We start from the raw sequence: 17,580 nt of genomic DNA, 5'->3' as shown, positions 1-17,580 counted from the left end.
CTGTGTTTGATGCACGCAAGTTTATTCTAAGAATACATAAAATGCAGGTTTTCTTGAAATACACATTCAGTTGACAGTCAGCGCTTGCGCCCTGTTCTCGTTACTTTGTCGTTCTCGTTCCATTCGCGCTGTTCACTTTTTTTTTTCTAATTATGAACCAACTAACCCTCATAAAGCTGTTACTAAGAAAAGGACTTCGTTTTCTGCTTCAAACAACGGCGGCGTTTACGTGCGTGGCAAAAGGGCCTCTTCAAGTACTTCATCGAAAACATCCCTTTATCGCACACGGCCTTGCCGCTGAGAGTTGCACAAAAATAGTACAACCAGCTTACGCTACGAAAAACGCCAGCTATCGTCTGGCATAGTATCGGACAGGATGCATCAGCGATACACTGCATATGCAAAAAAACATCCGCCGATAGCCGATTGGAAGAGTCTGTATGTCATTGACGACACCGAAGCACCGCCTTTAACGCAGGTGCTTCACGTATATATGTGCGCTCGTCGGCTAGCAACAGCGCAAAAACGCTGCTTCTGCCTCCAGCGAAAAGCCGATTACAATCGTTGACGACGATGTTGCTGCACGCGCTAAGCCTCATCGTTTTATTGGGATGGATGGGACCTTGTGTGGCGCATCCCTCAAGGTGTGGTACTGCGTTTTTGTTCTCTCAGTAAAGGTTATTGTGTGCATGTGCTTGTTGTTGCTCACAATAGAATACTTGGGTATTGTAAAAGGCTTCATGAACATTGTTCATTAACCTATACGGCCTGGGAAGGCGGAATAAACCGGAAGTTGCCAGGATTTCGAAAGCTCTTGGACCCACCGCTAAAAAATTTGGAGGAAGCTTCAGCTTTGCCTTCAACAGTAGAATGCGATAGCGTAATTGGGCACCGTGAGCATCGCCTTCCCAGTTACTAGCCTGCCTTCGGTTCTCGGTGCATGCCTCAACTGTGTCGCAAGGAAACAAACGTCTGTGCACGTAACATTGGCCGTTTCGAAATAACGTGTAATGCCTACTGCAAGTAAAATTGCCGAGTTCCCACTACGCCAAAATTCTTCCTTTTCCGAATCAGGGAAGGACCCACTACGCGTCCGTAAGGCAACGCGCGAACCTACCTAGCTGATCCCTTTGTTGATGATTGTGGTGCTCACGATGATTAAATATGCTTAAACGCTTTTTAATGGATGGGTCTTTAAAACCCCCAATCGTTGCGCACTTCACATGTTCTGAGGCCTGGCGCGATTCTCCGCTTCTGCCACGCAATATTATATGTGTTAAAGGGCCCCTCACCAGGTTTGAGAATTTTGAGCTAACGAGCGCAATGCATCCACTGGGCGTTCCCGATCACGTCTGCCAAAATTTGCAATGCTACGCGCCGCGGAAATGGGTCAAATTTTAAGGTGAACGCTGCTTGCCTTTCCTCTCGCGGGCGCGCGCCCAGAAAATGAGGGGATGACGTACATGAGAAAATGGCCCTACGTAGATTGTAGTGCTGTGACGTCGCTCCTATACGTAGACGACTGTGCTCTTACGTCGCCAACAGTAGCACGTGACACTGCGATAGTTATTTGACACGACATGTGTAGTTTGTGTAATTTGTTGCTTGAATAGATTAATAAAACTTGAGCGAAATAATGAGAAAATGAATGTGTGCGTATTTTTCATTTTTTTTCGTGAACTGCAGCGAGATGCGGGGCTAATGTGCCTCCGTTTCCCATGCGTTCGTGTCCCTGCGGTTAGCGCATCGAGCAGACGCCAGCCCTGGAAACTAACGCCAGCCCTGAAAACTAAAGTAATGTTCTGGCGCGTTCGAGCACTCATTATGCTAATTTGTTATAACGCGTCCAAGTAAACGTTAATGCGGCACTGGCTCATGATACCGCCGCTCTCGTGCCCGTACAAATGTCGCAACTTTCATGCCCGCCCCGCAGAAAGAGGCAGTAAACCACAGAGAACGACGACACAATGCCCACGGCCGCTACATAAAAAAAAAAAAAAATTGGCTGCGTATCTGCGTGCTTCGCTGCAAATGTCGTCTAAAGACGATAGATGAGGCGCTGCATGAGATATGGACGCCATCTGGCAATACGTCGGGAAACATGAGTGCTGTGTTGCGGGCTGGTAGTCCAGGCGCAGCAGCAGGCGAAGACCGGTGGTGACCAACGCGACCGGCGGGGACCCCAGCCAGCCCGAACACGCGGTTTCGCGCGAAGCGCTGAAGCAGAAGAAACGTTTTTATTTACACGTCGCCTGGGTAAAACAGGAATGCCAGAGCGGCGCCCAACGGCATTCGTACAGTGCAAAACAGAACTGAAACCGAAACACAACAATGAGCTCGTGCAGAGGGCACGGAGTAAGGCAAGTTTCAGCGCAGTCGCATTTTCAGTGCAGCTTAAGAAAGTAGGGTCTTTAGAATTACGTATGTATGCATTTTCTATTAAAGGAACACACCACCTAATACTTACCTAGTGTTGTTGCGCCTCAGATATGCGTAATGTTTGCTTTTTGATCGACAATGTACACAACTATGAACCTAGTCAGCCGTTCAAGATGGCTGGCCCTTGGGCAAGTGGTTCAATTTTGGCCGAGTGGGTGAATCGAGGGACGTGCCGACAAACAGAAAGACAGACCAAAATTTCTCCGTTTAAGTATCCCAAGAAAGACTATCGTCTTTAAAAAGGTAGCGGCCGTGCAACGCCGCTCGCGTGCTCGGGCTGCCTCGGGCAGGTCATGCGCACGTGACCATGCATGCGCATGACGTGTTCATGCGTATGTGTCAAGTGAAGAGGGCAGAGAGGGATTTGGTTGGCGAAGGCTACAAGGGGCGAGTGGCAAGGCTTTGAAAATCGCCTCCTCGCGTCATGGTTTCGCGCCGCTTCAAATTATTGTTTGTCTCAGCTCCTAATGAACCGATTTGAAAAATTCTTGCGGCATACTGCTCTTAATTCGGCACACAACAACTTCCAGCGTCTAACTAAAATTTGCTATGTGGCCTGGTGAGAGGCCCTTTAAGGAGACTCCCCGTAGTACATGAAGTGTGTCTTTTTTTTTTTTTGAAACACTTCTGAGCAATGACGTGGCTCCATGGTAGAGGACCTACTTGTTACGCAGAAGGCCTGGATTCCATTCTCTTTCGAACCGAAGATATTTACTGTTTATTTCATTTGCATCATTCTCGTTTTTTTTGCTCAGAACCAACGACACCGACACTGTAATTTCGGCGATACGAGCTCTTTAACGCTATCGCTTTAAAAAAAATCATTCGAAGATTAACCACACAGTAACCAAGGCGTCTTATTTTATGGACGTTGTCTCTCTACAGGCGAAATGCTACTTGGGTTTATTAAAAAACTTAACTCTAGCGGTTTAATATGTTTTAAAGTCGGCTACTGCTTTGAATTTGAAAACGGCACAAATGTACGAATGTTATATTTTATATTAAATTATTGCGCTAGTTACTGATTCAGCTAAGTGGACTTACGCCTACAGAATGTGCAATTGGTCTTAAATTTTGAAGCAATGCTTATCTTCTTTTTGTGTTTTCGTTCTAAATATCACTTCTATTCCGCCTTTCACCTTTAGAAAACTTTCCTTTTTATAAGCAAATACAGTGACCTAAATGTTCGTGCAATTTCAATTTGTCTGCATTGTGATCAAGGATTTTAAATAACTAGAAAATGCAAACGTTGCTCATCCCCAGCATACACTCTCGTTTTTTTTTTTTTTTTTCTTACAAGCAATGGTCCTGCCGGTGAAGCTCACAAAACTGTGTCGGTACCATTGGTCAACTACAAAAATGTAAGTATACGCGAACAATCCTTCTGATCCGCCATAACTTTCATAGCGTTCCGATTTCAAAAGCATGAGGTGAGAGGGTCGACAGAGACTAATTAAAATATTTTGTGTTTCATAACGGCCTTATTGTGACTGCGTTGTTATCGTCCATACATAACGAGACCCTAGAGCTTAGTTGCGAGTTCCCTCAATCAGTGAAGTATTTGAATGCCCGCTGAAGCTGTAATTTTACAGGCTTGTGCTGCACACAATCAACAACTCATTTAACCACTGTTTTGGTTGCACTGTAACGTTTCCTTTGTAGCTTGAGTCATAAAATCCAACTGAAAAGCTTTTGGTAAGGTTCCTTCCTAATGCAGTACAAAATTACCCAAGAACGTCTAGAGCAAGTGACATGTAGGGTGCTTGATATGTCTGTGTCAGCATACCACCTTTGATAACGTAATAAGTTAAGTATTCTTTAGCCAGATCTGATGTCAGATATGAAATGAACCGCTATGAAACACCTATAAAAATTAAGAAGTGTAGCTAATAAAAGTTTATTTGAACAGATGAGTTAAAGTGGCACCCGCACAGAGAGTTCGCATTTTCCCTTCACCTTTACAGTGCACTTCGTAATCGAAGTAGCTATCATTGTATGAATTCTGTCGTCGTACGGCGTTTTTCGATATTGCACACGGTCGATAAAAATTCGGCAGATCCCATGCGTCGTGGGTTAGATAGCGATGGCCACAACCCCAACCGACATTGCACCAACATTACGCCTGCATAAACTGTTTTTCCAAACCAATTTATAGACCTGGCGTGGCTGTGTGGTAGAATACCTGCTTGCCACGGAGAACGATTCGGTGCGATTCCTGCTGGGACCTTAATTTTTAGTCTTTCCATTCGTGGGGTCAACGCTGCCGATGTCGGTTTTTCTTAACGCTCTCGCATTTACATTACCACTGTCTGCTCTCGCCATTCCTCGGTAGATATAAACTGGCATAACCTGTGGCGCACACCCATACACCGCGGCCGGTGGTCAACGGGGATGTGCCACACGTGTCTGGTGGAAAGGTTTTGACCACGTACGCGACAGGATTTTCACGTGTTTCATGTCATGAGCCGAGAGTTACATTCGTAAAATTTTCTTACCCTCCCATGCCAGTTTTGGTCTACACCAAGTTAAGGAGGCGATCATGAGACCACCCAAACTTAGGCAGCGAGATAGATAGATAGATAGATAGATAGATAGATAGATAGATAGATAGATAGATAGATAGATAGATAGATAGATAGATAGATAGATAGATAGATAGATAGATAGATAGATAGATAGATAGATAGATAGATAGATAGATAGATAGATAGATAGATAGATAGATAGATAGATAGACAGGAACGCTCAAAGTAACAAAGGTTCGCTAGAAAATGCTTGACTAATAAAAATGTTTAACAATACGTTCCCCTTAGCGAAACTACATTAGAAGATGACTCGTGGCTACTGCCAGAGCTTTTCGTATCCCAGATAATATCTACTTCAGAGAAAAGTGAAGAACGACTTCCTAAATATTCCACTAGCGTTACCGTATGCCTACAACTGCTGCGATACATCCAGACCAGTGTTTGCATAATGCCGATGAGCCAGTTCACCTGGGAGTTACTGTCGCAAGCCCCACTGACGCTATTCATAAAACTGAACTGCCAACTGCAAAAAACTGTTTTTGTGGTGTATATTGCAGCTCACATACACTGCAATGCTGAGGATAGGTACACCGCCACAAGAATTCAGGGTCATGCTGGATCCGGCGGGTACTACGTGGGTTCCTGCCTACTACTGCACGCAAGGGGAACCCTGCTGTATGTATATCGGAGCAACATTGTATCGAGGCTTGCTTCAACTCTGTCACAACGTTAAACAGCTATATTTCAGTAACTGCATTTTTTTTCAGAACGAGTTAGCGAAAGTTTCCTTTGAAACTTTTCCTAGAGCATTATTTCGGTAGAGGAAACTTTGTTATTCAGTCTGCGGCCATTTTGATGTCACATGATGTTTAGTAGAAGTAAAAAAACACGGATGCTGATATATCTCTATCTTGGAAGCTGACTGACAGTAGACAAAATCAAATGTATAAAGAAGCAGTCTTCATGCCTCGAAAGCAAAATACTGTCTGCGATAAATGCCCGTTATGTTGCGATAACACAGATTGCAGAGACCGCTGAGTTCGCGTTCGCTTAGACTGAAAAAACACGAGATAAGAAAGCGCAAAAACAATCGGCAGAATTTGATTTCACAATGCTCGTCAGAGTTAAGGTGATGGTGGCTCCAAGAATGAGCTTTATGAAAGCGTGTAGTCCCATAAGAGAGGGTGGTCAATTGCTCCTGTACGATTTTATTTGGTGTTTTTTTCCACGGCGCGGCATGGTAATGCGCTGACTGAAGCGCGATATGGTTGACATTTGCCTCTCCTTTTTAAAATAAGCTTTGCTTTTGTTCCGCATTGAGCAGTACTCTATATACCGATAGTTGTATATTCAGTAAATAAAAGGAAACATTATTTCTTTGAGATGTTTTTACCAAACGATGGCTAGTCATCCAAACGTCGGCATTTGTAGACGCCTCTCGTTCAAATGTTCTTCACTATTTCGCTGATTTTGCTAACATAACATAACCTTACTTTTTTTTCAGAACATCAACTTTTCTGCTTTGCTCAGTGTCGTTGTCTATGTTGCAAATCCAGAAGACGGCAGGGGCACGGCTCAGCGATACGTGCATAGTGACACATACTTGGAATAAAATACACTAAAAAGTCACACCTGAATTAGGGTCCCAAAGCGTTACGAAAACGGTTAGCGCCAAAATGAAAAAACATGGCGTCAGTAATTTGGGTCTCTTATGAAGCTTTTCGTGGTGTGCCAGTGACGCACTCACAATAAAAACAATGCCACATAATATAGTATATGCGATGCAGAAATTTAAGCAGAGGTTTCGAGCCAGCATTCGATGTGGTGAGTCAAGGAGGAAAGGCGGGGGGGGGGGGAGGTAGGAGGGTTCAAGAGGAGTACAAATACGGTATTCTATTGTTGACTGGCGGAGGATGGGAGAAGATTAAAACAAAGAAAAAATCTATACAGCTAAGAAGAAAACGCAGGCTTACCATTAGAGGGAGTCATCGTTGCTTGGCGGTGAGTGTCACAGCGACATAACGCTTGCTAATCACGTGAAAGCGCATTTTTACTAAAGGTACGTCTTGGAATAATCACTTCTCTAAACTACGCCTACTTTGTACCCTCTTCAGTTGGACACAAGATGTATGACTGGAGTGAGTCGACGACGCAGAGCAGCGATTGGGAAGACGGTGCCACGGACTTTGGCAGGTTGGTGCTACCGCATAGTTGTAAACGAGGCCCTGACGAGTTTTCTTTGTCTCGAAGATCTTAAAAAAGAATTTCCAGTGTTCGAGAAAGGCGCGCACAATATTTTCAGGCATGGTGCGAAATTCTGAGTGCACTATTTTTGATGTTTGACTCATAAGATTATAAATACCGCGACGATACACGCGACGACCTACAAGACAAAGAACATTTGAAGGAATAACGAGCACTGGGCATTTGTGTATTGGTGATGGGGAAAGATCAGAGGTGCCAGGCTCTTTGTCCAACTAAACACCTTTAGGAACAGACACCACGAAAAAGCACATTTTGAGCAACTCCATTTTATATCACCTTGGCAATGTCACCTATGGCGAAAAAGATGAGCAAGCTTACGTCGTCGTGCATGAGCAACTTGACTCACCAAACAGTCTGAAACTCTCTGAACCTCTGCAGTTGAATAGTTGCCGAGCTAATACTATCCAAGTCTACGTCACGTTTCCCCGAAACTTAAAAGATTGATAACAAGGTATATATTAATGCTGAACTATTGACACGTCCTAATCGTCTTCAAAAACGAAAACTAACGTAGCTTAGGAAGGGAGATGCAGTATGCAAAATCTTATTACCACGCCACACTTGCAAAAAAAAGAAAACACTATGACGAAATTTTTATTTTCAGATAGAATGCGAGTCCACAAACCGGGTCGTTTGTGTGGAGCATGTTAAAAACAACCCCCGTAAATTCGAATTATGCCTTTCAGTGCTTTACTTATTTTAAGATGATCTCCAAATGCCAATAGCTCGATATTTCTTCACATTACTTGACATAAAATATAATTGCTTAACCTTAGGTCACCCGTAGCGAAGGCGTTGAAAAAGTATAGTCGCGGCCTGCCACCTCCTGTACTCCTTAAAATATTTAGAACGCAGGGTGAGCCGCGAATGAGCGTGAAATATTTGTAGAGAGTTTTTCATACAGGACAACAACAGCATTTTCTTTGTTTTAGAGGCAAAGCTCCTTATAGCATCACCAGGTCGGTCGTCGCTCCATGCGGCGTTCCCCCGCCGTCGCGTCTCCCGTATCACTAACTAGATCGCGCTGTCCCATAGAGATGCATGCAAACTGCAGTTGGGTGACGACATACTAGATGGCGCTGTCCCATAGAGATATGTGCAATATGTGTGCAAAAAAAGAAAGAAAAGAAAAAAGAAAAAACGGAAGAAAAGAAAAAACGAGAAAAGAAAGAAAGGAAAAAACACGGTTGAGCCCTCCGTCATAGGAATCGGAATAACACGAAAGAAAAGCGTGCCCTTGGAGAAGTAAGTGAATCTTTATTGTACATTGATATAAGAGAGTTTGCAGAATGTATATTGACGTCTGGCAGCTAGTGGCGCCGTTTAACGTGTATGCACCCACTTTGATGACTGGTGGTACATCTTCATCCCGACGACTAACGTCCATGTTAAAGCTTAAACAAACCCTTGTGGTAGCTGTAGTAGTTAACGGTGAAACCGCAATCAGAGAACGAGGTGTGATAGCCAGAAGAGCGTCGCACATTGGACGCAGAACTTGGTCGCCATCTCGCGGCATGTTAAAATGTGATTGAACACCACGGCCTGACTAGAGGGAAACGCAAAGCGCGTCGTGCCGCCCCGGCGAGCGCGTGAGCATGGAACGCGGTTTACAGCCAGGTGAGGCAGGCGCACCTCGCAGAGCTATTTTTGGTTTGGATTAGCGTGATGCTGACCGACGCCGACGCTTTTACGACGCTTGGGCAAAGGTCGCCACCTCGCGATGTGTTAAGGCATTGACAAAATTCAACTTCTATTGAAAACGCACCTAATAGGACGGACGCGTAACTAGTTGCAGGTGCTAGTCGCGGAGACCACAGCAATGACGAATTACTTTACTTTACCGCTTCCAGAGGTCAACACCACCCAGCCGACCGCGAGAGTGGTAGATATAAAACGCGCGCTCGTAAAGCCTCCAGAGTCTGTGACCGTGGCGCAGTGGATAGCGTGCCCGGCATCTGTTGTTGCGGACCGAGTGGTCGTGGGTTCGATGCCCGTTGAGTGTACCTTTTTTTCTTTGCCACCTGATTGTGTGTATTTTTTCGACGTCATTTCCGTGACGGAAATACGTCACTGAAGTCTTGGTAGACCCCGGCATAAAACACTTTGGTGTTAAAAAAAGAAGAAAAAAGCAGCGGCACCTTGCACGCTGCATGGCGTGCAGTAATCAAAGCGGCGTATCGCTTTCATTACTGCTGGGCGAGACCACTGCATATTTCACGGTGTAACCATGATTGCTTCAGGAGCTTCGCCCAAGCTCTTCATCATTCACCCGTGGATATGCTGTAATTTTTATGCAGAAAGACAAGACGCATGGTGCGAAAATAAAAGCGGTAGATTATCAATGACTAACAATGCTGCACACTCGCCATCATGGCTTCGAGCGGCGCTGAGTAGCACTCGCAGCTTTGCTTGCACATAAATACCCGATAAAGCGGTTGAGAGGACGACCACCACAGTAGCTCATTTGGTAGAACATCGGATGCATTATACGAAGGTTGCAGGTTCGGTCCCTGCGGGCGAGTGGTCTTTTCGTTCAGATTACATTCTTCACATCTATATCAGAATTCAGTACAGTTAACGTCCCTTATACCTTCCTTGGGTTCATTACCTGCTCGATTTTATTAGGGTTCGTTAAAACAAAGAAACGAGCCCTAAAAAATGCCACCTTCTTTTAAACATATCCTATCATATTATATACCAAACCAGCGTATATCTAAGCGCTTTCTGTTTGTTTTCTGCAGGGGCAACGTCACAGGCTACACGTTTCGGGATGCTCACGAACTCGGCGGCGTGTCGCTCGGAAACCTTCAATTTGTAAATGGAATTGGCTTCCACGGTGTGCCGAGCTTCGTGGACGAACCATTCGATGGCGTCTTCGGACTGCGCCTTGGCCCGAACTCTACGCTTCAAGAAATGGCTCAATCAGGTGTAATCAGCAAACCTAGTGTGGGACTTTACTTCAGCCGCGACGAAACAGTTGGAGAAGCCCTGTTCGGAGGGGCAAATGAGCAGCACTACCAAGGTTCACTGACCTTCCTAGATGCTCTCGACAGCGCATTTCAGTTTCACTTGGATGGGTAAGTACTTCCACGAGGCTGTAAACAGTTGTTCTATAAGAAACTTGCCTAGATAGAACCAGCGTTTCAGCAAACAAACTCACGTTCATCAGACCCGTGAAAACGCTGATTGCAGTGACGTCAGTTGTCTCAAACAATGTGATCATTCTCACTGTCTTTTTTCCTGCAGTACCATGTATGTTGTGTGATCTGGAATACTTATAATATCATGAGTTTCAAAGTAATCGTTGAACGATGATTTTAAAATATTATCGTCAAAACAGTAAATATAAAGCTCAAAAATAAATATTCAATTTTAATATGCAGTAACTTTTGTTATAGTCGTGGGATATTTTCACGCACGATGTGTATAAGCGCTCCAAAGCGTCGAACAAATGATGAATATCGAATTCGAATTCAAAGCGTCACATTTGTACTCCGAGTTTCAAATTTTGTAATCGAGTATTGCAAAAAACGCAGATACGAAGTGGTTGGTAAGAGAGAGGTGCTACCACAGTCTGCATCGTGGGCTCGACCAGCTCCAACGGAACCTTTCATTGGAGGTCCGGCCAGCGAAATAAAAAAGATCAACACACTGCTCGCCGGCCGAAAGGTCGAGGATGGAAAAGTAAGTTCCGGGATATAAGTGTGACATCAGTGAGTAAGAAGGCCAGAAAGCGATCAAAATATATGCAAAGTAGGTAAACTTAAAAGGATAAAGAAGTATTATTTCTCGGGCACCGTGAGCACTAAACTTTAAGCAACGAGCGGTTACCATAAACAAAAACATTTGACATTTCTAATTAAAATTTATCATTTTCGATGCTATGGTACGATCAAGGCGATGGTGCTGAAACCATAGGCGCATACATGTTGATACGTACGGTTCTTCAAGTGATGTTAACATAGCACGATCATATTGTACCCAGAGCGAAAAGTATTGGTTTATTAAACTAAAACCTTTGATTGACTGAACGAATGCAACATGAAATGGTTAAGATTTCACGCAGCCATTAAGTCAACCGCCAACCGCATTTGCAGAAATATGAGTTGCTGGCTACAAAGTGAATAACACAGTCAGCAGAAATGGTGAATGAAGTTTCTTTGAGAACTAAAATATGACTACAAATACGTAGGCTGCTCCGATTGTTGGCCGGTCGCTACTCCAAAAAGCATTTGATATATGATGTACGTTAAATGCATATTTAGAAGCAGGAAGCACACATAAAATTATTGTCGTAAAATATTATGTTATGTTTAGATAATTAGTCCTGGAGCATGTTTCAAGGCATCTCGGCATCCTTGCTACTGCGCTAATAAAAGAACTGATAGAGTCAATGATATAAAACACATATTTTTCAAACAATAATTCAGATGAAGGACTTCAGGTGTTTTCAAATAGATTTTTAAGGAATATGTGGTGTTGAGCAGCAAGATGCAATAAATTTGTGCTGCTGGTCGCGGAGGCGTAAACTGTGAGCGGCATTACATTAAAGTGTTGCTGAGAACCAGAAACTAGGCAATTGATATAAATCAGCTATAACAGGACCCAAATGCACGAAAAGGGATCAGAGCTGTTTCATCACCTTTTGTCATGTGCAACAGTACATGAAGAGTGCACTGAAACTTGCTTTGGTCTCTGTTGGCAACTGTAAACCACAGTACGAGCTTCGCTGCAACATCAGGCCCTCCGATGTCACCTTCGTGATTGGTGGACGGGAGATTGTCCTGAGGCCTGAAGACTACGTCGTGAAGGTACGATTTAGATTGCTCTACACGAAAGACCACGAACATTAGACGCTTACCTCAAATACCGGCATGTGGTCGAGCAGAAACTTGACCGCTGTTTGAAACTCGCAGTTTTTAAGTTGCCTAATGTTTCATGATGAACAAGTCCTCATTTGCTAGCAGGAATTTTGCATATATAAACAGGTACATCAAACTTTAATATAGAAGTCGTTATTTCAACTCACAGTAGTCATTATGGCCGGATCATTCACACTATTTGAATTTATCGCCTCTTTATTCGTGATATTGATTTAACATCGGTGTTACCAATCCGTATAAATTTAAAAGGCAGATTAAAAATATATGTAGCATGCTACCATAAGATACCGTGTAGAAACGGCCATTCTAGCACACGAGTAAAAGCACTCTCTGAGCAAAATTAGCTTTGATGCACTAGTAAAATTTTTTTATTTGTAAGTTACATATAACGTAATGACAACGATAAACATGAGGCCAAATGGTAGAGGCCCGTGTACTTAGATTTAGGTGCACGTTAAAGAACACCAGATGGTCGAAATTTCCGGAGCCCTCCACTACGGCGTCTCTCATAATCATATCGTGGTTTTGGGACGTAAAACCTCCCATATTATTATTAAACATGAGGCCGAACAGAAAAGTTCGTCACTTTACGATGTGCATGTCTTTCAGTGTAGCGGCTCAGTATGCATATGAAATGTAAGTTGCCACAACAGCCATAGAACGGTTTTCTGGCTGACTGATACAGCTGTGTCACACCAGTTACGCGCGAAAACCTACAAAGTTCTGAATTTATGACCGCAGCTGGTCGCCATTCTTAAAAGTCGGTACTATAACTGGGGCCGAAAATTCGGAGATGACTATGGCGCTTTAACAGCAAAGTGTCATGCAGCAATCCACTGCAGAAATGTTAGGCGTGGCATCAGTGTAACAGTAGAAACGAAAGTTGTTTGGATTACAAAGCAACTGAGGGTAGCGCATATTTTAACAGATGTTGGCAAGCAGAAATATAGCAGCGCAGGGTGAATAAGCGGCGGAGCATTTAGGTTGCGAAAGGGTACCAAGGGGAGGAGACAACTAATAACGATGGCTGATAAAGATTTGCCGTGCAGAAGTGATGAAGCTTGCAGACTTTAAGAGCAACACTATGGCTTAAGAAAGACGTATTTAGGCATCTGTCATAAACCCTTTCGTCAGCAGTCTGTTGATAATGCTGAAACTAATGAAATGTACGATCCGACCTACGTCACATTACACTTTGTAAAAGGTGGACATGGTTCACAAAAGGAGTAAGAGAGAGGCAGTTAAGTGCAGATGGAAACTTTTTTCTTGCTGTATATGGAAAAATGGTGTTATGCGCTACCATCAAGCCCAGTCTTGCACGGTTAGAGAAAAGTAAATGAAACACTGAGACAGGTTGATGAAACTATAAAGCTTATTTTCCTCCTGGGTGTGTCGGTGACGGGGGGAGGAGAGTGTTAGGGATCTCAACAATAATTTGAGCTATACGCAGTTAGCCAGCCAGGGGGGGGGGGGGCAGTTTTTGCACTAATACCACCTTTATCGCAGGTGGACACGACCTCTGGCTCAAGATGTTACAGTGGCTTCGTTGAAGCGGATGAGGTGGCGAACGCAAGTTGGCATTTGGGCCTCGTGTTCCTCAGACGAGTATACACCGTGCTCGAGGCGCCGCTCGAGCACTCGGGGCAAGGACGCGTGGGTTTAGCCCTCGCCCTATAAATTTTTAGCTCGTCACTCTGAACCTGCAGGCCAAATACCAAATTCCCAAGTATTCTCGTTCGGAAGTTCTCTTGACCAATGGCCGGCGGGCTTTGCTAATGTCCAGTGTCAGGATTGTCTCCGATTTTATTTTTTGATGTTTTTGAAAAGAAAACGCGATTTTGTGAATACTGGCCCGGAGGATGGCCGAAAAACACTATTACTTGTATTTTAGTAATAAACACAATTTATTAAGCATCTGGCACATTGGTTTTGCCAAGCAAAAAAATATTTTTTTTTCATTAAAACTTGTCAGCATTTTCAGAATGAGAGTAAAGCTTATTTGCCAAGTTCTGCTTTGTTAATTGCCTGAATGTACAGATTGGTTGCAGTGACGGGACGGATATACTGTGTGATTGGACAGACACGTCGTTCCCTATGGTACTATAGTTGTGTAATCAATAACAATAAAAGCTGAAGTTAAGGACTGAACTCCTTGTTTGTTGAGCTCACGCACAGAAAAACAAACATTCAGAGCAAAACGTTATCGGCGACCATAACGATCTCATGTTCAATATTTTCAATGGAACGAAACACGTAGATTGTGCAGATATAAATCACCGAACAATCCATTCTGATATGTTCGTGTACGTCTCAGGATGCGCACCACTATTTGCATCATGCATGAAGTCTTATTACCGAGCCGACATTATTACTTTGATACAAAATCGGTGATAGCATTTGAAAACATTCGACAGGCTTCGTAGGGACGTCGTAATAGCCGAATATACGACGACGAGTGCATAAAATTCGACGCGTTTCACTGATGAGATCCTTCACGATCGACTATCGTGCTCGCTGCTACTATTGTTTCTTGGGGCATTGGTTTACTGGGCAGAATTTCGCCCAGTAAAGAGTTCACGTTTGAGTTCCCGGTTCTTCATGACCACGTCTACGTGTCACTATTCACCTTGTGCGCCACTGACGGGGGCGCTGCGAACGGCGCTCCGGTCACGCAAAGGTGGGGATTCTGCTTTTGTCTTCTGCTAGGCTGTGGCTAGAACAGCAGGATTTTCGTTATAGTTCGGACACGTCGCAAGGCGTTCCTCGACTATTACCTGTATTTTCTTCTAACGATAGTTCTTTATATGGCTGCTAGCATTACAGGAGGTTAAGAAACGTTAACTGTTAATGTTCTTCTATATACACAGAGCCATCGCGGTCAAGATCATGCCACCGAGTGCGCAGCGTCAGTCACTGGGCTGGATGGCGTTGAAATTGCTTACGTAAAAGCGCGGATGTTCCGCCAAACGAATTGAAGGGAGTCTACGCTGCTTTGTAAGCGAAGCGCGATCAAATTTACGGCTTATTCGCAAAAGTTAGCGTGATGTATACAGGCGAACGACAGCTCACACTCCACTCCCCAATTGTAGTCACCTACAAAAAACGTTTGCCGACAAAATAAAATTGATAACTTCGTCAAGCAGCGGGTTTGCGCGGACAATTAGCGTAGATTGGGCGAGTTGGATGCACATTAAAACTAGTCACACGTACTATCGGCTCTGAATGAAACGCCAGCAGTGGCGCGTGTAGTATAGTTCGCACCCTCATGATTAGACGTAGATACGCTCTCGCGGTTTGCCGCTCGTGAGCCAGATGCATACTTTCGATTGCGCAGTGCTGCCTAATCGGGTGTGCGTGCCTGTCAATGGTGATGACAGGACGGCTCGCATTATGCAGTTCTTAATGCTTGGGGAACGCGCTCTGCTGTTCGTGTTTCATTTGCCACCGATAATACAGCTTGATAAACAGTAGGAAAAATTGGCGAATATGTCTAGGAAGACGAGCAAGAGAGCTCCTTCCCACCATTCTTTTGGCCCCGTTGGCTGGTTATTGCTATTCTTTACGGCGCTGTGACATGATTGAATATTTTACCGTGAAAGCTTTGTATTCCTGATCAAACGCGAAAATTCACCGTCGGCGTCCCTAGTTGGCAGCGTCAGCACGAGTGATGCAAAAAATCATCACACTATGAGATGACCTTATGACGTCCTCATGACATCACAGACCGCCAATAATTGTGACGTCATAACGTCACGTTACATGACGACGTCATCACAAGAAATTGTCGGTTTGCATTGCCTCCGTGATCGGTGGGTCGACCACGGAGACAATGCAAAACCAGGAGATGTGTAAAAAGCTTGCAATGCCTCCGATCCTGGAGGCAGTGCAAAACCACGTCACGTCCAAAAAGCATTCGGAAGGAGGCGACGAACCTCGACTGAACATCGATGAACAAAAGTAGAAGATGAATTTTGCCTTCGAGTCATCTTAGGCGAATGCATAAGGGGCCCAGTGAGTAATTTCAGTACAGTGACTGCATGACGCCCTATCAGGAGTCGACCGTTGAGAGTGATTTACACTATTTTATTGCGAATACATCATACTACGGCTTCTGATGCGAAAGCTTTGTGTTTACCTAAGTTAGTATGATTACACTAATTCTGTTCAGCATACTTTCAAACGACCGGGAACGAGTCAGCAAGCGTTGAGTTATTAACGTATGGGTTAAAATATTGTTACATGCCATCTGGAACAAGAACGCTTCAACAAGACGATGAAGACGAAGAATGAAATAGCGCTCGTGCTGTTGCTGTTCCTCCATCTTGGCAGCAGCTGCTTCTATCTCCGTCTGTATATTTTGTAAATACATTTCTTCTTTTTATACTCTCACCCGTGACATTTGGTGGAAGTGCTGGGTGACAACCGCATACAACGGAACTCAGCAGTGGCCGCCGCTTGGCCTGTCCCGCAATGGCAGAAGAGGGTTCGGCTCTCGCTGAAGCGACCGCAACAACAACAACCGTTGTCCTGCCTCAGGTAAAAGATCCTGGCACGTTCTGTGGCACCGACAATGTCGATATTGACGAATGGCTGCCGATGTACGAACGTACAAGCAAAAACTATCGCTGGGATGGCACACTTAAGTTCGCGAACATCTTGTTCTACCTCAAAGGAACAGCGAAAGTATGGTTCGAGAATCATGAAGAAGAAATTAGAAGCTGGGACGCATGCAAGGAAAAGATGCGGGCCCTTTTCGGCAAGTCTGCAGGCAGACAGGCAGCGGCCAAGAAGGAGTTGGCAACTCGCGCACAAACGTCGAACGAGTCGTACCTGACGTATATACAGGACGTTCTTGCCCTTTGCCGCAAAGCAGACAGTGATATGGACGAAACCGAGAAAGTGGGGCACATATTCAAAGGCATTGCAGATGATGCGTTCAATCTTCTCATCTGCAAGGACTATGACACTGTGGATGCCATCGTCAATGAATGTCAGCGTTTAGAGGCCACCAAAAGTCGACGTATCGCCCACCATTTTGTTAGACTTCGGAACACCGCCGCAACGCGGTCGTGTGACGACGTACAAGTCGTCCAGGCGCCATTAACTGCAGAGCATGTGGCGAAGATCATCCGCCGTGAACTTCAAGCTATGGCGCCTACCTCCCCGTGCTCCCGCGCCTGTGACTCTAGCTCCAAGATGGTACCACTTGTGCATGCTCTCGTTCGTCAGGAGCTTTCCAGTGCTGGCCTGAATTCGGAATACACTCCAGTCCCTTCTCGACCGATGAACCGCCGTCGCCCCTCACGTCCATATACCCAAGGTCAAAGCCGTCCAGTGCCCCCTCGTGATCCCGCCGAGTGGAGGACTCCTGTTGACCGTCCTTTTGCTTCAACTGTCATCGTGTTGGTCACGTGGCCTGCCATTGCAACAACTCGTGGTATTGGCATCAAACATGCTATGGGTACAAC

The 17,580-nt window shown here is 44.7% G+C and overlaps 1 protein-coding gene across 1 annotated transcript; it reads left to right on the top strand.

The window, feature by feature from the left end:
* Positions 1-558: 558 nt before the first annotated feature.
* Positions 559-13,896, top strand: LOC119373807 (uncharacterized). The gene is made up of 8 exons (XM_037643861.2): positions 559-644; positions 3,740-3,800; positions 5,522-5,639; positions 7,079-7,157; positions 9,971-10,306; positions 10,766-10,913; positions 11,948-12,040; positions 13,619-13,896. Exons 1-8 carry the CDS (start codon positions 574-576, stop codon positions 13,787-13,789), a joined length of 1,077 nt encoding a protein of 358 aa, XP_037499789.1. The 5' UTR covers positions 559-573; the 3' UTR covers positions 13,790-13,896.
* Positions 13,897-17,580: the final 3,684 nt, after the last annotated feature.

This window comes from Rhipicephalus sanguineus, chromosome 11 (genome assembly GCF_013339695.2).
Source record: "Rhipicephalus sanguineus isolate Rsan-2018 chromosome 11, BIME_Rsan_1.4, whole genome shotgun sequence".
In the NCBI taxonomy this organism is placed as follows: Eukaryota; Metazoa; Arthropoda; class Arachnida; order Ixodida; family Ixodidae; genus Rhipicephalus; species Rhipicephalus sanguineus.
The sequence above is the reverse complement of the archived record's forward strand: the minus strand, read 5'-3'. Positions and strand labels throughout refer to the sequence as shown.